The sequence below is a fragment of the Necator americanus genome, chromosome IV, assembly GCF_031761385.1.
Source record: "Necator americanus strain Aroian chromosome IV, whole genome shotgun sequence".
In the NCBI taxonomy this organism is placed as follows: domain Eukaryota; kingdom Metazoa; phylum Nematoda; class Chromadorea; order Rhabditida; family Ancylostomatidae; genus Necator; species Necator americanus.
In genome coordinates this window covers 22414134-22434145 of record NC_087374.1, presented here as the reverse complement: position 1 = coordinate 22434145, position 20012 = coordinate 22414134, and the positions used below count along the sequence as shown (strand labels likewise).

The window sequence follows — 20012 nt, the reverse complement described above, 5'->3', positions numbered from 1 at the left end:
AGCGCGCTCGCGTTAGAATTCAGTGAGACAGTTCTCACTGTGCCGAAGTAGTGTCCCAATGCCGGAGAGCAGCGAAACGAAGTGAGACAGCTCACCTGCGTGGCTTTTCACCGAAATAAAACCGCTTTACTAGGTACCAGCTGTTTGCGTGGTCTAACATAGAATCCTCATCCTTGTAAGTGTGATGATGAGTTTCACGTTTTTTGTCACTATCACCGTTAACCATGGGGAAAGAAAGCGAGGAAGAGATCGATGTTATAGCGCTATCACCTTGATCACCTTGACTCCCGTTGATCTTCGAACTGGTCGAGCGGGCGCCAGTAATTCTTCCATTTGTGCCGATCCCGTGCCAAAGTAGCCCAGTGGTTCCTCCTTTCGCGTGGGACACGAAGAGCATCATATTTTTCTTTGAAAGACTTCGTGAAGAAATCTGACCATCGGGTCGGCGGTCTTCCTGTAGTGCGCTTAATATTGCGGGAAACCCAGTCGCTCACGGCTCTGGTCCAACGGTTGTCGTTAAAGAGCATCACGTGTCCGGCCCACCTTATTTTACTTTCCTTGGCAAACGCGCGGCGTCTCTAATCTTCGATCGTTGACGTAGGAGAGAACTTCGAATCCCGTCCCTCACTTGCGTGAAACGGGATACTCCTAGCATCACTCTCTCAATTGCTCGTTCAATGACGCTCACCGCGTTTTCTTCCTACTTGCGAAATGCCCAGGTTTCCGAAGCATAGGTCAAAGCAGGAAGTACGGTGGTGTTGAAGAGGTGGGCACGGAGCCGGGTGTTCCTGGTATTCTTCACTACATCCTCGATGCTCTTGTACGCTCCCCAAGCCGCTCGTCTCCTTCTGCCCAGCTCGGGGTCAGGTCTTTCATTATGTTCATTTTCCGACACATACAAACGTAGCTGGTGCACACTGATATGTTCGTTCAGTTGAGCGTGAATGGGGAATTCGTTGCTCATGAACATCATCTTTTGCAGATTCAGCTGAAGACCGATGCATCCACATGTTTCGTCGAATTCGGTCAGCATTCGTTCCGTTTGGCTGATGCTAGGTGTTATCAGCACGATGTCATCAGCAAAGCGCAAATGGTGTAGCTGCCGACCATCAACCTTCACTCCCATGTAGTCCCATTCCAACTTTCGCATTGCGTTCTCGAGGGTGGCTGTGAATATTTTGGGTGAAATTGTATCACCCTGTCGGACCTCCCTCTTCACATCAATGATGATGTTCTTGTAGAATGGCGAAATTCCGGTCGTGAAGTTACTGTACAACTCTCGAAGTACCTTTATTTACTGAGTAGGGACGCCTTGGTTGTCCAAGGCTTCCACGACCGCTTCCGTCTCAACTGAGTCGAAGGCCTTCTTTAAGTCGATGAAGGTGAGACAGAGCGGCATCTTGTACTCTCGTGATACCTCGATGAGTTTCGAAACAGTGTGAATGTGGTCAATCGTGCTGAATCCTTTTCGAAACTCTGCTTGCTCGCATGGCTGTCCTTCATCCAGGACTTTTTCAATCCTATTAAGGATCACTCTTGTAAAGAGCTTGTAGATAACGGACAGTAGGCAGACTGGACGATAGTTGCCGATGTCATGCAGATCTCCCTTTTCATACAACAACACGGCCTTGCTGGTCTTCCACTGTTTAGGAACATTGCATTCCGACAGATAACGTGTAAAGAGCCTTGCCAGGGTGTTGATGAGTACTAGCGGAAGGCTCTTCAGGTGTTCTGGTCTTAATCTGTCGAGACCGGGTGCCGTACGATTTCTTACCGACATGATAGCATGTCGTATTTTGGACGGGAGAACCTCTGGAATGACTTGTCCATCTTCCCTCAGATGGTGAGGAGGCAAGTGGACGTGGTTGTCGAAGAGATCAGAGTAGAAGTCGTAGATGATTTTCTCCATCCCCCTTCTCGATGTAATGGCTGTTCCGTTTGGGTTCCGGAGAGCAGTCATCCTCGTCTTGCGACTGGCGAAGTCTCGACGGGCATAGCAGATGCTTTTCCCGCCTCTGCAGCTTCAGCCAGCACTTCTGCCCTTCCCTCTTTAAGGTCTTCCTTTATCGCCTCTCTGCAAAGTCTTGCGAGCTCGGACGTGAGTTCTTGGTTCCCTGCGGCTCGTGCTGCTCCACGCTGGCGTATCAGCTCAAGAGTTTCAAGAGACAGGCGCCTCTTGGTGGTTTTAAAACTCTCAGCCTTCTTCGCACAGTCGTGAAGGTGTTCAACAAGCCGGTCATATTCCTCGTCGATGTTGTCCATTGCGGAATCTTCCCAAAAGCCGGCTAGCGTAGCGAAGAGATCCCAGTTGATGATAGTCCTGGGATTTCTCTCTCTGAACTTGGCGGCTTTTTCTGCTCTCCTTGTGAAAGAAAATCTTCCTCGGAGGAGGCGATGGTCCCATCTCGTATAGAACTTTGGTACAACACCGACGTCCGTCAGGCAGAACCTTTTATTGACGATGATGTGGTCTATTTCATTACGGTACCCTCCACCGGGTGACTCCCACGTCCAGCGTAGAGAGGAGGGCCTCTGGCATTGCGAGTTCCCATGGATGGTCTTAGTCGTCATGATGAACTCGGAGAGCCTCTCCCTCTGGCCATTCCATTGTAGGCCGTGGGTCCCGATGTGAAGTTCCTCCGGCGTTCTTCTTGGGCCAACCTTGGCGTTGAAATCGCCAATTATGACCTTGTAGAAGGCCTAGTCTTCTCGGTAGAACTTCTCCAGGTCCATATATAAAGCTTCGACTTCTTCTCCTTCGTAGCTTGATGTTGGAGCGTAAGCGGCGAAGATAGTCAAAGCTGGTGTTGGGCCACATCTTCTCATCCGCAGACGTCCGATTCGGGTCGTAAGTTGTTCAAAAGAGTCGATGTTCTTTGGCATACACGTGTTGACGAGGATGCCAACTCCACCAACACCTCTACTGTCGCATGTTCCTAAGAACAGTTCTTCTCCAGTTTCATATACGGCGTTGAGAGGGTGACGTCGTCTCGTCTCGGTCAGTCCGATGACGTCGTACTTGATCTTCTTGGTTTGCATCATCAGATCTTCGATGACCGCTTCCGATGCAAGCGTTCGTGCGTTATAAGTACAGATCGCCATCCTGGTCCTTTTCCGTTTTGGTAGCCTACATGACTCCTGCAACCCCGTCCTACCTGGCGCTACCGTACCAGGCTTTCCTCCGGAATCAGGAGACTCTTTTCTATTACTGTATTTTGCGTAAAAATTTTAAAACTCATGGGCAGGTTGCAAGCCTCTAGTCCCATGAGTTTCTGGGAGAACTTTCGTTCTCCCGGAGTGGACATGTGGAGCTTATTTGTTGGAGGCGACTCCAAACCGCCTCCCTTGCACCTCCTAGTCACTTGATTGCAGGCTTTTGGCCGGACCGACGTGCGGGATACAAGGATGTTATGAGTCAGTCCTGGCTCAGCAGAAACAGAGAGTCCATCCCCTGAATCCACCTGCGTCTCTGGGCAAGCACAAGGTCGCTTTTGGTCCGCGATTAGCCCCCTATCCGCCACCCGGGGACGCGCCACGTAGCCTCGCGACTAACCGGCTGTGATCCCTCTAGTGAGATGAATTTATCCGTGGATTATAGCGCTATAGAAAGAAGAAATACCATGCTATACAACAAGGAGCTTAGTTGGTTACATGTGTGAGTGTATGTGTGCGTGGAACGAAACTTCGCAGAACAGTAAGACGGGACCGACAGGGCAGAACTGGTGCACCGACGCTAGAAACGCTAGCAGGTGTATAGTCTCCGGGTCGGCGCAACTATTGCAGCAGTACAAGGCAATAATTCTAAGCGACCAAGCTAATAAGTGAATGACACGTTGTGAGCCCTTCGATGACCGTTATAACGAATGAGTTGTGTGTCAATCCTATGTGCTCCTCAGCATGTCTATCCCCCGACGCTTAGATTCAAAAAGTTAGGAAAAAAACGTCAGAAAACAAAAAATTACCAAAAAATTAAAAAGTACCACAATTACTTTGTATTGATCAGTGAAGAAAAGCAAAGCATATGACAAAACTTTTGAAGTCCTGCGTTAGCTGGACGTTCAGACTGGTATATATATATATATATATATATATATAAAGATAATAATGAGAATATTAAACTTATTTAGACTCATATTTTCGAAAGCTTCTGATACTCCTTTCAGTTTTTTTGGCCCGCGCAGTGGCATTTTATGACGAATAAGGAAGTAGAAATTGTCACAAGAGAGGTGTTCGCACAAATTTTGCCGCGCGCGAGTTCTCGGTACCATTGCATTTCTAAACAGCATTGATTACTGAACCTCAACCTCTTCTCATCAATTCTCAATCGTTACCGCGCTACAAATCTAACGCATCGTTGTGTTCTTCTTTTCGTGCCGGACTAATCAGTTTTTAGTGAAGAGCTGGGGAAGCGCCTTAAAGGCATCATCCCACGAATCTGGAGGTGTGCGGGTTTCAGGTGGGTTATGCCTATACGGGGTCGTAGATTATGGGGAGGAGGGTTAGAAAAACGGCCCGAAAGATGCGGCGCGTGCACAAGGGTGGCGCGCTCCAATCGAACTCGTTGTAGAAAATAGTGCCCGGCAACGCAAAATCTGGAGCTTAATCTAGAGTAGTTCACAAGCGGATCCAAGAAGTATCTAATACTTTCCTAGGTTTGGTATTTTGGATGATTTTTTTTAAATATTCGTCAACAGATGCAGACAACTGCGGTATTTTTGATTACATTTTCGTGAGATTACCACTTTAAAGACTTAGCTTTGCAAAATGACTCCGTCAAAACGTGTTTATCACAACATCTATTTCAAAAAAGAGTTCGTTGTGCCATATGATGAACAAAATTCTGTCAAAAGAGCAAACTGAGACATTAAAACTGATCACTATAGGCGTAATAATTAATGTGGATTGTGAATTCGATATTACTTAGCTTAATAGATAAATTAATAAGTTGTGTTAGAGCAATTAAAAATCGTCTCCAACAGCTTGCTTCGACTTCGGATATTCAAAATAACAGTCTGGATTGAGCTCTGCAAGAGTCTGTAAAGGCCAATTTTGATGAAAATTTGAAGGAGATGCTATATGGGTACACTATGTTTCATTCTAAAAACGTTAATAATTTTTCTTAGTAACAGTAAATCGAGTTTCAGAATAATTCTTTTAGCTGCAGTGGGATGAGTTTTTTTTTGTCCCAAGGAAAGGAAACACATACACATATGACTAAGGGAACTGCATATCTTGAATTTTCATGTATTGCAATGAGTGTCACTCAAAAAAGATGGGTTTGCGAGGCCTTGAAAACTATTAACTTTCGAAAATGTTAGATGTTATGGAGATGAGAAGATCAGCTCACCATATACTGCGGATCACGGGCACCCACAATCCTTTTTTTTTTAGGCTGCTTGAAACTTATGCATCTTTCTTCACTTAACCTAACAGGTTCCTCTTGGGATTTATCTAATGCCATGCTCTCTTGTCCTTGAATCCGTGCATTCTTTGTACTGGACTGAAATATGTTGTGTCTCAGAGTTTGTTAGCTGGAACTTTGTTATGCTTTATGACTCGATCCGGTTTCACTACTGTCTCCTCCGGGAGGAGTGGTCTAAAAGTGGTCTTCTGTTTTCTTGTAAAGTTGTTTGTTTGACTATTCGGAGAAGGAGAAATCTTATCTCTTTTTTCTGATCTATTGTCACTAGCTCAAATAAATCAGAAACTATTTTGCAAATGATTGGTTGCGTAGGTTGCGTAGAATCCCGCAACGACATTGACTGTGAGGACGTAGTGTGAATGCTTCCGTACCTTTGATGGCGGAAGGGTTGGGGATGAATAGTGAACTGCAGTGGCAAGACCAGCAAGGGCACACTTATCGTTCAGTCGTTTATGTTCTGATTTCTTGTAGAAGTCCAGATGTCTTCTAATGTTTTCCTCGTCTCAGTTTCGTGTAGTACTGTACCAAAGTAGTTACCACTGTGGTTCTCACACCAAAGTCAGATCTGCTCTTCCCTCACTGCTCGAATAATAGCAAAACAAACCGGAAACTAAGCGTTGGAATTCAACAAATCAACAAGCATTCGGACAGTAAGAAGAGGAGAGAGAGGAGAGCTAAGCTACCTCAGCAAATTCTTCGTTAACCAAGGGCGTGGAAAACGCGCTGGCAATGAATTTGGTGGGGTGTGCACGATGTAAGCGCGCGAATCTGAGACTTCATCGAGGGAACCATTAGAGACGTTGTGAATTTCTGGTGGAAATCAAGTATAAGCAGCTGAAGCTAATTCTCAACGATGTGAGTGCCTCTGCCGTTCATGTCGTTATGTAATGTGTAGTTCAGTTCCGACCCCAAACCCATTCATCATCCTGTATGCGGTGGCACACAACCGAGGTGAGAGTTAACGACAGTGTTATATTCTGCATAATCTAATACAATAATGCAATACGGTCTCGAAGGCTGGTTGTGTCAGCCCCATTCGGAAATATGACATTACTTTACTAATACTAAGGATACTAAGGCTGTAAACATACTGGACCAATAGACTTAAAATATTTGATGGTCTAAGCTGCTACCACATAGAACATCACTTTCAGATGTCTGAAGAAGGCGTAACCAATGAAGTGTCAGTCCATAAAGCATAAAAGAAGTTCCACCTAAGAATGCCTGGAACAAATAGTTCATGTTCCAAGCCTTTCCGTATTACTGATTTTTCAGTTCTGTATATGCGAGTGATAGTGATATGACATTAGTTTATCTTTACCACTCAGAACTTTTCCACCTCAGTAACTGAGGGTTTTATTACGAGAGCGTGGTAAGTGGTAAGATTGGCCGAACCAAGTTACTTGTAGCCTTTTTCTACCCCTACAACATAAATGAACTTGGTGCGAAAGTTCTTCGTAGGGCCCGTCAGTCATTTTTTAGACCTACTGAAAAAGCAAACCTTTGACGCATAAAACCAGTGCGTTCGTGATTTCTGAAATAAATTCTGATTAGCTTTTGTGTGATTGGAAATATCCTGTGAATATCCCCTCTCCTCCATTGTGGGCAACCGAGGAGAGAGGAAATCCGCAGATTCACCGAATACCGCTCATCCTCATCAAAAAGGGTATTTCCGTAAATGGGAAATTAAACTGAACAATTTATTCACCTGTTCTGGTTTGTTCTCGTCTAGAGTACTACTTAAACTTTTATTTTCGTTTCCGCTAGATCCTGAACGTGCATAATAAAGAATTGGAGGTTTTCCCGTTCTGCGATATCTTAGGACTGGTAGTGGCTTGGGAGTGCATCTGCACATTGCTTTGAGCTCATCGAGTGACTTTTCAGCTAGCGAGATTTTCTCAGGACTTTTTGCGTCTTCGTCCGTTTCTGATTCGGTGACTTCACTCACTTCTTCCTAAATGAGTGACCACATTTTTCCGATTTCCATTCGCAAACTTGAAATCGAAGTGCTTAGAAAATACAACACAGACCATATCAGGAAAATTTCAACAGTAAGATACGAGAAACCAATTTTCAGTCAGTGTTCTGGCAGAAAATTTAGAAATGACTTTCAGTCTGCCAGCACCGACATCTTCGCTAACCATTAGATTTAGTCGCTAAAGTTCTCAGAAAATGATGTATGTGAATAAACCTGACTCACACAACTTTGCCTTTCTGGCATTTCAAGGACCTAAAATGGATATGAGAGGGGAAAACACATAAGAACCTAGATTACATTATCAGTAGTTTTTAGTTTTAATAGAATTATCAGTAGTTTTTGTGTACCTTTAGCTGACAAAGATTTGAGCAAACCTTGCTTTTTCTCTTGCCGCATGTTACATTCATAGTCGAAAAAATCACGGTTATCAATGCACCCATAGCTATCCACAGAGGAATCTGAAAAACTAAGCTTTAAATATTGAAGACCTGGAAGAAATAACTCCGTGATATAAAAACGAAGGCGACAATTTCCTCACGATTTCACAATCTACAGCTTTAACCATTCGACCGATCAGCGGCGTCAAACATTGAACAACTAACTCATCTGACCAGAAATGAATTGTTGTCAACAAATACCAACCTTATTACACGGATACGATATGGCCGAATGCATAGCACTTTCCAAAACTATAGGAAAATCTTAATCCCTAATCAACCATTCAAGATGCTTTCCAAAAACGCCGCAAAAACCGTATCCCAGCTAATGTCATGCATAACAATGTTGTAAAAAAAAACTAAGAAGAGTTTTTCCTGAAGTAAAACTGCCGAGAAACTTTAGCCAACGGGTGACAGTCACTGTTCTTTTTACACGTTGTCGCCATGGTGAGTTAAACAGTTGGAACTAAAGAAATTGGAAAAGTCTAAGCATTATAACCGAATTCTGAATTCGAGCAGAGAAATAAACAATTAGTGACAGTGAAGAAAAGGCAAGAAAACAAAAAGATTAGTATTTCAGAGTAGGTGATACAAACCAAGAGATCTAGGTAAATTTCTCACATTGGAAATTTTTCTTTGAAACTGCAGAGAAACGGCAGATCTTCAGTTTTTTGTTGCTTCTCGTGATAATACAACACAGTATACGAGTATCAAATAGAAAGTCGTACTGGAATACTTCTAATGGATGAACGAAAAACGAGAAATAAAAGCCGTTGAGGGGATAATGTGGGTTAGGAGGAATTAATGGACTTTTGGTACTCATAGAAGTTTGTTTCCACGCGCATTTTCCTTCTGGCTGAGCATATCCATCTCTAGACAGATGAAAGTACGATCTGGCACCCCTCTTTTGCCTTTAGGTAGTGTTTTTAGCACGAGCGAGTCGCCGTCCACGAAATCGATCCGTTATTTATTCGAAAAGCTCGACCATTCGCCGCTCTTACGTTGCTCATGCCATTTCTAGTCTTCACGGCTTTGGTCTTTGTTCTTTTTTCCCTCAAGTCGCCTAATTTTGTCAATTTTTACTCTTGGACCTGTTTTTTTTTAAGTAGCAAAGATAAGATTATTGTAGAGAAGTACTACCACTTGTGATACAGCAGAGATAAATCATTTTACTCATCGTTTCATTGAGGAAGTTTTCATTCCATTCAGATGAAGGAACCATTCACTCTCTTCTGGAAATTTCCCCATTAGATACCCTGAACTTTTCATGAACTTCATGACCCTTATCTTCCTGTCCATCACAGAAGCAGTGAATTGGGCGCAGAAATTGGAGTTCTACTGTTTATCTCAGTTGTGCCTAGAAGTGCGAAAACTATGCTAAAGATTAGAATTATTGGTAATCGCTCAGCACTGTTGCGCATTTCCTGCACGAGCAAATCCCAGGAATATTTTTGCTTGCCAAACTTTGCACGACTGCTGCCAAGCAACATGGAGTTCTGGGGGACGCTCATGGAATAACAAGTGAAGCGACGGCAAAATCACTCTCATATGGAGTACTAGGGAATCGATCGGTCGGGTGTTGGAGTAGAACGCGTTCAAGAACGCTGGAACACCACCTGATCACTGCATTGAAGTCTGAACGAGATCAGTTGTGAGCGAAGAGGCCAGCTTTAACAGGTAATAACCCTAGTGACAAATCCCAATCATAGACATTTCACTGTAGCTTCAAATTTGTATTTTTTCACTGTATTTTGTATCATACAAGTGCTGAGGTTTGCAAAGAGTGAAATTTTCGAAAGTGGAAAATCACGTAGAAACCTCTGGAGTCTGAGGAGAAGAACCCTGAAGAAGGCAGAAGTCTTTGTCACCAACGTTATGGCGTTTTTCAACATCTTGAATTATTTCTCTTTACTTACGCAAAGGGCGGGTGTAGTGTAGCGGTTAGAGGTTCCGCTTCCTGCACGATCGATCGGAGGTTCGAATCCGCCCTAGTACTCACCAAGCCTTTCATCCCTCCGGAGTAGATAAATTGATACCAGACTTGTCTGGGAGGATAAAAACACTGACTTGACACCTCGGATAGCCACCGCAAATCATTGTATGGGCCAGTTACACTATCGTGAACCTCAAACAATTCTGAATTGAAGTGAACGTGGGGGCGCATCCTAAGCGGATTGATTAACGCCAGAAACTTTATCCCTTAACCTTTATCCTCTATCCTTTATCTTTAGGTAAAATTTTTATTTCACTTGAAAGCGAAATTTTTTCCCAATCCAAAGAAGAATTTGCACATATGTATGTTCTTAGTTTCATATCATACTACTGCTCATTACTTTCTACAAACATTGGTGGGATTTCTTTTATTGCTTCTTCGACGGGGATTCCCATTTGTTTGTCCGTTCGATAAACAACTGCTATCGCAGCGAGCAGCCTCGTCGTCCGACGTTGTCGCACATACTAGAACTTTCTTATCAGTAAAGTTTACCGAACATTTCTTCATAGCTCTTCTATTTGCATTCTTTCTAAGAAGTTCTGGTGAACTTTTTCGTTTTGTCATTGAAATATTGAAAATTTCCTTTCTTTGTAGATCTTATTGTGAGTGTCAGAGATTCCCATATTTTTCAGCACATTTTCCGAAGTGTTCCATCAAAACATCACTTTCTTTCCTCTCGAAAGCTTCAGCGTTAGTTTGTAGTTTCTTATTAGGTTCTACTTCATGTCATCAAATTAACAAATGAAATGGTGAACAAAATTAACAAATTAACAAATATTCACCGGATAGCGGTTTTTGTCCCACTTTTAATCTCTATGATTCAGCAACTCGAGGCTGCCTCGCAGGTCAGCCCATGCGAAAGTGCACTGCGCGAGCCTCACCATGCATTGAACTGGATTAATGTTTTGTTGTTGTCAAGAATAAAATTCGTCCATAAACAAGAAAACACAAATCCGATTAAGTATGTGTTTTTTCTTGCCATGTAAGCATAGTCTCAAACGTGGTAGCATGAAAAGTGCCTTGTTCTCGGAACCAACTGAATGCGCGTGTGTCGTGCTAAAAATATACATATCCACGTAAGTGGATGAACCTTCTTTCCACCGAGCAACATGTCGTCGAAAACAATCATTCCATTTCTTCTTTCTTGTGCGCGGAGACCTTAAACTTTAAAGGCATCACCCCACGAATCTGGAGTGGTACGGATTTCCGGTGGAGTATTCGTATACTGTGTCGTGGATCTCGGGGAGGCGGATGATTCTGTCCATTTCTTCCTAATTGCCGTAAAAAACGGCCCGGAAGATACGGCTTCGAGCGTTTTGGCGCGCTATTTGTACAGGGCGTTCGACTGGAGCGCGCCAGCCTTGTGCGGCGCCGCACCTTCTGGGCCGTTTTTTACGGCAGTTAAGAAGAAATGGACGGAATCACCCCACTCTCCATAGTCTCCCATCCCGTATACGAATACTCCACCTGAAATCTGCACCGCCTCAGATTCAAAGGGTGAAGCCTTTAAAAAATAGCGGAATTGTTATGTACTTAAATTTTTATTTTTATATTGCTGTCCCTGTTATTTATACGGTATATCTTATGCATCATTTTTAAGTAATCAAATGTTCCTATTCTTCTTGATGTCTTACCTCAAAGAACCACAACAATAGCTAGTGTTTTTGAATCTCAACAAGAAAAACCAACACTGAAGAATCACTGAATGCAGCAAGGGGATTGAATGGTTTCATTGTTTTAAATGCGATGTAAACAATTGGTAACATAGTAATGATCTGGAATATATTGATGAATTTCGAATAATATGAGAGCATTTGGATCTTTGTTCCTCGAATATTCAAAAACTGAGTGTGTGAAATCCGTAATCATTCAAGTATTCGTGGGAAAATGAGTGTTAGATCATCATTGTTGTAAGGGTTCATATGTGATGGAGAATGCATTTGAGTTTTACAATATCACTTTGCAGTGCAATAATGGACATTGCGCTCGGAAAAAAACTTTGTGGATCATTGCTGAGAGGTTCCGAGGGCAGCAAATGCGATTTGCAATTAGTCACCTTATGTTGTGCTACGCAAATGCGTGCATCCATGAATTCTTCGGCCATTTTTATTTCTGATATTTGATTATTTTTGAGCATAGCTCAATGTTCATTGATGCCTGATGGGGAACTCTTAACTTTTTTTTTTGATAATCTTAACTGATCTCAACTCTTTCATGTAATAATATTTAAGAACTAAGGAAATCCTACTGCTTTTTGTTTCCCTTCACTTTTATTCCTCTTCATCTTCCTTCTCTTCATAACTATATGTAACCATATGCCATGTGGTAACTATGTGCTATGCGACAAATGCAAATAGAAACGTAATCGTGCCATTTTATGGATTTTTTGCTCGTGTTTTTCATTTCTATCCTAGTTATTGCATGTAATATAAACCGGTCGTTAGGCGGACAAATGACAGACAATTCATTTCATTGTTTACCAATCGCCTTCTTGTTTAACGCCCTTTTCGGGGGCCAAAGAGTAACTGTGTTGTTGTTGTAATTGTTGTGACGAGTTTGGGTGCGATTTGTAACAAAGCATTTGAGTTGTTCCTTCTTCAAGATACGGAGTCAGGAGCAAATTAATAACAAACGCATTATAGTCCCAGTGACACCGGCACACGAGGTGTTCACGTCTCCTAATATGTCGCCTCAGAAAATGCTGTGATAGCAAGAAAAAGTCAGGCGGAGATCATACCTCCATTGCTGTTCGTTTTCAGGAACCAGTTTTGATTTCCTAGCGACTCTTTGAATTTCAACTCTCTCACGATCTCTGAATTGTTTCCTACCATTGCACGTACAAAAAGGAGGCGCTTCCTACCGTGCGCTGTCCTCAGTTATCAAAGACTTCTTTCCTCACTCTGTTAATGTAGGTTCTGTTACGAGATTTCTAGGAAGCTTCAGGGGGTGGTTTTAAGCAGGACACTTTTTTTTTAGCAGACCTTGCTTTTTTATTCCAAACAAACCGAGAAAAATCCTCTTTTGCTATGAACATGAGTGGGAACAGTCGTCGCTACACCTGTTCTGAACTCCTTCATTCTCTTAGTCGTCATGTAGTTCTTGTCTGCGGAAAACTCTACTCTTGATCGCTCTTTAAATTTCTCCACCTTATTTCAAGTTTTTTCTCCCGATTCTAGTCTTTTTTCTATTTGTTGCTACCACTTTGTAGGCGCACTTATTCATGTGCGGCTCCGCTAAAATCACGTCCAACGATTCTTTCACATCCAGCGCACAGAAAACTTTTATTAACTTGCAGAGTAACCTATTTATTTCCGTAGAGACTACTTATCTGCCTAAGAATCGATTCATCCCTAAGGTTCTGTTGCAGTTTAGAAGATGAAATATGTACTGCTTGCTGTACAGTGCAATGCAGCAAAATGTATGGTATCGGCTCCATTTTAATCATCAATTTTTGTTTGTGGTATCGAAATGGCTTTAATTACTCCATTGCCCCGAAGAATGTTTGTCCGTAAATTTGACCTTTACATTTCCATTTCTATGCTTAACTTCATCTTTTAAATCTTTGGTTCGAAAAAGTGCTTTATTAATTTACTGTTCTGTAGCTCAACTTATTACGTTTTTCCTGAATAATGCGGGTTTTTTCATCGATAGTCGAAGAGTATTACTTGCCAAGGAGCTGAATCTTACAAAAAGTCTATTGAAAGAAAGGAAAAAATTGCAGAAAATGAGGACTACACTTTAGAAATGAAAATTTTAGTCAATAATCTTTCAATGAAATAAAAAACAAAACAATACAGGCTTAGGATGCTTATCAAAGAGTTGACCAAACAGAAAGGACAGCTAATTACTTTTGTAGGCTCTTTTTTTGCTATATGAGGTCATTTATTACCTAAAAACCTCTCCAAAATTTTCACTCTTTTTGTCTCTAACGAGACGTACGTCGTGGAGCTTAAATAGCCGAGAAGCCACACGTAATTTGTGTACAAAATTCGCTTCATGTTTGTTTATGTTGAATGGGGACGTACGTATCTCATTAGATATTTGCCTTTCTATTCCCCGCAGATCACTTTCTACACATAGTTGCTGGAAAAATTCAAATCCGTTATTCTTTTCATAGTCTACTTGCTATCAGAAGAAACATCGTCTGGAAATTTGCACATCCTTCATATTGCAGATTCCGCTGTTTACAAATGGAAGATCCCGCTGTTTACAAAAGTCTTATAGAGAAAACCAGGTTACTTTTCGTATCGTATATGTGAAAATAAAAGAGTTTGAAGTATAAAGACTTTCACTGAAACATAGTAGCTGTTTAATGCTAAAAAGGCTAGTGTCTGAAAATGAAAAATGAATAGTTGAACGTCGACCTATGTATCATGATTTTCAGTGCACGCAGACTGTACATATGTTCGCTCCCTGTACTATTTTTAAAGCGAACATATATATGTTCGCTTTAAAAATAGAACAGGGATTCTGGGCTTCTTCTGTGTTTTGTTGAAAAATATTTATATACATTCTATATAGTCACCGTGCAATGCGCTTAAAAGCAGCATACCACGAATCTGAGGTGGTGCGGATTTCAGCGTATCCGTATAGGGGTCATAGATTATGGAGACGGGGTAGTTCCGCCCATCTCTCCTTGCATCACTGCAAACATCAGTCTCCTGTTTTGTACGACGCCGTCTATTGCAGCGCTCCACCCCTTGCGCCGCCTCCGCTCTGCGATTCGTCGAAAATCAATTAGGACTGCCCCGATAGGCAGTAAGGGATTTCAAGCGTGCAAGGGTGGCGCGCTGCAATAGAAGGCATCGTACAAAACAGCATTTAGGGGCCGGCTGCTTGCAGTGATTCAGAGAGAGATGAGCGGAACCACCCCGGTCTCCACAATCTACGACCCCGTATACGGATACTCCACCCGAAAACCGTACCACCCCAGATTCGTGGTATGCTACCTTTAACGGGGAGGAGCGTTGCGTTGCATGAATTGCAGTATTATGTTTTTGCAGTTTTCCAAACAAATACAAACATTTCGATGCAAATTATCTCGTAGATCAAGCGATTGAATGAAATCTTTGAGAAAATTATCTTTTCAGTCAATAGTTCAAAGCAGAGTACTATCACCTTGCCTTTTTGTCTGAAAACCTGACTTTCCAGGCCTCAACGGAAGAATTCTTCTTTACCACCGTCAAAGCTACTGCTGACTGCTATTCTTGTGGCGTTAGGAGGTCCATTTAATTTCGGATATCAGGTATTGGAAGAAATTTCCTTCTTAGAAAATTGTGATCTCTGTTGCTAAATAGAGTTTTGTAGTTGCTGATCACAAATCCCGCTCAGGAAGCTTTCCTGCAATTTCTGAATGGTTCTCATTTTTTGAGTAAGAACGAATATTTGGAAAGAGAGGAACTCGAGGTACACTTAAACTATTCAGCATTAATCATAGTTTTACCGCAAATACTCGAAAAATGGTCGGATGAAGCTGTCAACCCGCTGAATCCTGGTGGTGCCGACAGCACAGTCAATCATCTGCCACCTACCCCTGTTTCAGGGACGATGGTCTTTCATTATATCGCTTTTCTTCTGGGGTTGTACAACAGGAGCGTTTTTAATCAGAGGACTGTCTGATAAGTTCGGACGCAAAATCGCTTTACAGGTCTTTTTTCAACATTCCTTCTACCTTATTCCTTTTGCTGAGTTGGTAGTAGTAGCAGTGTAGCACTGTACTGTAATACTGTAGTACTGTAGCAGTTGATTGTGAATAATTATAGCTTGTTTAGATCTCTCATGCTCTTCAAATTGCATCTTGCGGGCTTACCATATTCAGTTATTTGGTGAGTTTCTAGAAGGAAATTGCTGAAATTATCAGATAACCTAACTGATTCATTAATCAATTATCATTTTCTGAATCGCAAAGGTAAGCCTGAAAATTAGAATATATCCAAGAAGTTCACTGTCGAGCGCCTTTATTTGAAATTTTAACGTTGAAAGTGCTCGAATATTCGGCCCGTTCGTTTGAAACAAAAAAAAAAGAAATTCTGAGTTTGGTAATATCGAACAACTTTTGTTTATCATTCTGCTACCTCCCAGGAAAATTATCTAGTTTTTGCACCATACTGAAAAGATCGTGGGCCTTGGATTTACTCGAGTAGTCATGTATAAAAGTGATAGGAAATCTTCGATAATTGAGAATTCAACGATGGTTTTCTAGCAAACCAACACTGCAACCTATGCAGTAGCACGATTTTTACTTGGATTCTCGATTACGATATCTTTGGGGATAGCGCCAATGTTTATAACTGAGTGCAGGTAGTGATGTTATTTATTTTTTGAGAATACTTCCCAAAGATGAAGGGAGGACTCATTTTCGTATTCAATTAAAACCAACTGATTAAGTGATTACTAGAAAAAAAATGATTCAGGAATGCAGGAATTCCTCATTTCAGCCCTAAAGAATGCAGAGGAGTGACGTCGTTGACGAATGGGGTTGTGCTGCAGATTGCTCTTGTAGTGGGAGCAGTCCTTGCAATGCCACAACTGTTCGGAACCGTCCACGATTGGTGGAAACTTTACGCAGCCGAACTGATTCTCACCACACTCGTCATGCTCCTCGTGCCGTTTATTCACGACAGTCCCGGGTAAGTTGGTGTTCATTTTTCGAGTCACTCCCTCGGAGCCACTCTTTCCCGGAACATTACGTTACGTTTACGCGGTTACAACCAGTTTTTCGAAAACTTATTTCCAGATTTCTTCACTCCCGAGGGTTAGGACATGACAGCCAACGTTCCTTGAGCTTTTACCACAGTATTGAGGGTAGTGCTCTGAAATTAACGATGAGGCAACTGGAAGAGGAAAACGGAGATGGGCAACAACTCGGACTCATATCAGTGTGGAAAGTGAGTGCCATGGGCATGGATAAAAAGAGCAATTCTCATATTACCGTAGACAAATGTGACTTCTTTTGGATTTGGGATTAGTTGCAATCATAAAACGAAAGATTGTCCTAAAACAGTGAGTGCGGTAACCAAAGAGGAGCGAAAGAAACAAGCGCGTTATTTTGTCGAGGTTCTACGTGAACGTCTACTCTACGTCTCAACATTTCAAGTGAAATTATGCGTTGAACAGGTGGTTCTAAAAAATGAAAGCGTTACTGAGAAAAGGGTACGCAAAGATGTTTGGAATTCCTACATTCTTGCATGTCCTCAATCAGTTCTCACCTGTAGTGGTGAAAACGGCGATCACCTTAGGGCCACCTCATTGAGTGATCCTTGTTCTACTATTCAGGATCAAACAGCACGTCGAGGGACACTGGTTGGTGCTGTCGTGATGATGTCGATGGCGATGAGCGGAATTGCAGGTAGGAGAAACGATACCAGAAAGGATGATCGGGAGGCAAGAGCTGGCCCCCGAGCGCTTTTCGGAGCAACGAAAGATTCTCAAGTCCTTTCCAGCTATCAATGCATTTGCATTTGAAATCCTACTCTCCACTGGGTTAGATGTTCTACAAGCTTCAATTGGAAATATAATAATTTGCATCATGAGTCTGGTAAGTAAACTGTAAACTGCGCTGTTGAAAACTCAAACAGTGATCGATAACTCGATTTTTTATGCCGTTGGTCGGTGTTTACAGCTCTGTACGCATGATGAACAACGACCAAACGCATAAAAAGTCGAATTATCGATCGATGGTGAATGATGACTTTATTTCAGCTCGGTATCCTGACATCATCATTCATTATTGATCGATTTGGAAGACGTATTTTATTGTTATCCACTTACACGCTTCTCGCTGTTATAAACATTGCTATCGCTGCTTTGATGTTTGGTTTTGAGTATGCCAAGGTAGCGAAAAATTATCTCGTGGGATTTTTTTCTGAACTTTATTGATTTCATCAATAAAATTTGAAAAACTATAAATAAGTGTTTTCAGGTTGGCTATCCATTGCTCATAGCTATCTGCGTTTTCAATTTTGTGTTCGCTGCTGGACCCGGTCCAGTTTCGTTGTTCATTACCGCTGAATTAGTGGGTCAGAGCGCGAGAGGCGCTGCTTGCACATGGGTCAATGTCCTTATGTGTTTGTTGTGAGTTTTTGCACTTCTTAAAAAATGATCATGAGGTCCTGAAAGCAGAAGGTATAGCGAGCCGAGAAAGGAGGTGGAGGTGATCTAGCGGGTAAACACTGGTAAACACTGCGCTAATGTTAGGAGGGCAGAAGAGAAGTTTTGGTCGGCTTTGATCACTACTTCCGAGATGCACCATCGCGTTCGACTTTAATTCCTAATCGTTGAGGTTTATGAAAGCACATGCGTCCTACAGTGTAATTCATCAGAGCAAGCGTTTTATCATATAACTATTGTCCTTCCAAAGAACTCTGGGGCGGGACCAATTTCTCCCCTATAAAGGAACGAAAAATTTACGCGGCCTGGAGCGGTTTAGAACCATTGACAACATGACTTCGTATGGGTGCCCAAAAACCGTTGCTAAATGCTGCCCTTTAAAGGCATCACCTCACGAATCTGGAGTGGTACGGATTTCCGATGGAGTATTGGCATACGGGACAGCAAATTATGGATGGGGGGGGGGGAAACGGGCCGAAAGATGCGACTTCGAGCGCCACACTATTTTCTACAAGGAGTTCGATTGGAGCGTGCCAGCCTTGTGCACGCGCTGCATCTTCCGGGCCGTTTTTTACGGCAATTAGGAAGAAATGGACGGAATCAGACCCCTCTCCATAATCTACGATCTCGTATACGAATACTCCACCTGAAATCCGCACCACCTCAGATTCGTGGTATGCTGCCTTTAACACCACAATACTTAACGTAAGCACTTAATTATAATGTACTCAATACTCAACTTATTAAGTCAACTTAGTTTACACAAATTTCTATTTATTTCTACATACGGTGCTGAATTTTGTATGAAACAATTTGTTTCAGGAGATCTCTTCTAACTGCTAGCTATCTCCCACTAAAAAATCTTATCGGCCAACCGCTATCGTATTTCTTATTGTTTTTCCCTCCTATGGTAATTTTTTGTCATTTTCCATCTTCTTCATCCTTTCTGAAAATTAGGTGGCTTTTTTTGAAATAGTCTGTACTGTGTATCTACATATCTGTAGTGCATTATCGCATGTTTTCGCATTTATTTGTCTTTTCATTCTGCAGAATTGTTCCTTTCTATATGAGATACGCGGTATTTGTTATTAAACGTCTGGATAAATACTTCTAATGATGAATATCGCGTACTTTTAATTCTTTACTTAAATTACTACTATCACTATTACCTTAATTATTTAAATTATTTACTGTTGAAGTATTACTAATACTTCTCTACTACCACTATTAATATATTACTACTATTAATTTTTAATGCTTATTACCACTTACCAATTCCATGCCCATTTTTAATTCATACAAAATAAGCTATCTTTGCAGGTTCTCACCGTTTTTCTTCTCTACTTCTTCCTCCCTGAGACAAAAGGAAAGACGCCTACAGAAGTCGAAGACGAATGGGAGAATCTTCCAAAACTCTGTAAATCACGGCAAAGTCATGAAAAACCAGGAGTGGAAGTAAAAGTTCAGTTTTCTTAGGACTTAATTAAATTTTTGAAGTGTGTTGCTGAGATCCATTTGCAATATGATTTTGAGCCCAGGTACATTAGGCCTATTAAGATTTGTTAATATACGCAGCATATCTTTTTGAGTGTAATCTTGTGGTGACTATTGTTTCTTCTTTACGGGTCTTTCTTCAAAAACATTTTGAATGGGAAATCCGGAGATGCGGCCGTGGTGAGATCTTTGGATGAGCTAGGACATGGCAGTAGCAGCCATCTGGGACTACATACCACGCTCTATTAAATGACACACAATGGACGTGGCTTAAAGGCATCACTCCACGAATCTGAGGTGGTACGGATTTCAGGTGGAGTATTCGTATACGGGATAGTAGATTATGGAGAGTGGTGTGGTGTGGTGCCACACAGGGCTGGCGCGCTCCAATCGAACTACTTGTAGAAGATAGTGCCCCGAAACGCTCGAAGCCGTATCTTCCGGGCCGTTTTCTACGGCAATTAGGAAGAAATGAACGGAATCACCCTCCTCACCCCCATTCTTCATAATCTACTATTTCGTATGCGAATACTCCACCTGAAATCTGTACCGCCTCGGATTCGTGGGGTGATGCCTTTA

At 42.0% G+C, this 20012-nt stretch overlaps 6 protein-coding genes across 8 annotated transcripts; 1 reads left to right on the top strand and 5 right to left on the bottom strand.

The window, feature by feature from the left end:
- Positions 1–700: 700 nt before the first annotated feature.
- On the bottom strand, positions 701–1150 carry RB195_002356 (uncharacterized protein; the record flags this gene model as incomplete). The annotated part of the gene is made up of 1 exon (XM_064199589.1): positions 701–1150. One exon carries the CDS (start codon positions 1148–1150, stop codon positions 701–703), a length of 450 nt encoding a protein of 149 aa, XP_064055470.1.
- A 144-nt stretch (positions 1151–1294) lies between these two features.
- On the bottom strand, positions 1295–1909 carry RB195_002355 (uncharacterized protein; the record flags this gene model as incomplete). Its single annotated transcript, XM_064199588.1, has 1 exon — positions 1295–1909. One exon carries the CDS (start codon positions 1907–1909, stop codon positions 1295–1297), a length of 615 nt encoding a protein of 204 aa, XP_064055469.1.
- A 47-nt stretch (positions 1910–1956) lies between these two features.
- On the bottom strand, positions 1957–2571 carry RB195_002354 (uncharacterized protein; the record flags this gene model as incomplete). Its single annotated transcript, XM_064199587.1, has 1 exon — positions 1957–2571. One exon carries the CDS (start codon positions 2569–2571, stop codon positions 1957–1959), a length of 615 nt encoding a protein of 204 aa, XP_064055468.1.
- A 129-nt stretch (positions 2572–2700) lies between these two features.
- RB195_002353 (uncharacterized protein) lies at positions 2701–3102 on the bottom strand (the record flags this gene model as incomplete). Its single annotated transcript, XM_064199586.1, has 1 exon — positions 2701–3102. The coding sequence occupies one exon, from the start codon at positions 3100–3102 to the stop codon at positions 2701–2703; it is 402 nt and encodes a 133-aa protein (XP_064055467.1).
- A 1857-nt stretch (positions 3103–4959) lies between these two features.
- RB195_002352 (uncharacterized protein) lies at positions 4960–7965 on the bottom strand (the record flags this gene model as incomplete). Of its 2 annotated transcripts, XM_064199584.1 has the most annotated exons (7): positions 4960–5034; positions 5348–5500; positions 6924–6956; positions 7131–7376; positions 7623–7652; positions 7775–7858; positions 7939–7965. In XM_064199584.1, 7 exons carry the CDS (start codon positions 7963–7965, stop codon positions 4960–4962), a joined length of 648 nt encoding a protein of 215 aa, XP_064055465.1. The 2 variants fall into 2 exon arrangements, with proteins under 2 accessions (XP_064055465.1, XP_064055466.1); XM_064199585.1 differs by lacking the exon at positions 7623–7652.
- A 6055-nt stretch (positions 7966–14020) lies between these two features.
- On the top strand, positions 14021–19415 carry RB195_002351 (uncharacterized protein; the record flags this gene model as incomplete). Of its 2 annotated transcripts, XM_064199582.1 has the most annotated exons (14): positions 14021–14064; positions 14982–15075; positions 15138–15236; positions 15373–15477; positions 15602–15655; positions 16033–16130; positions 16244–16459; positions 16567–16717; positions 17106–17178; positions 17273–17367; positions 17532–17663; positions 17752–17903; positions 18762–18849; positions 19260–19415. In XM_064199582.1, the coding sequence occupies 14 exons, from the start codon at positions 14021–14023 to the stop codon at positions 19413–19415; spliced, it is 1557 nt and encodes a 518-aa protein (XP_064055464.1). The 2 variants fall into 2 exon arrangements, with proteins under 2 accessions (XP_064055464.1, XP_064055463.1); XM_064199583.1 differs by lacking the exons at positions 15602–15655; positions 16033–16130 and having other exon boundaries at positions 15373–15452; positions 16268–16459.
- Positions 19416–20012: the final 597 nt, after the last annotated feature.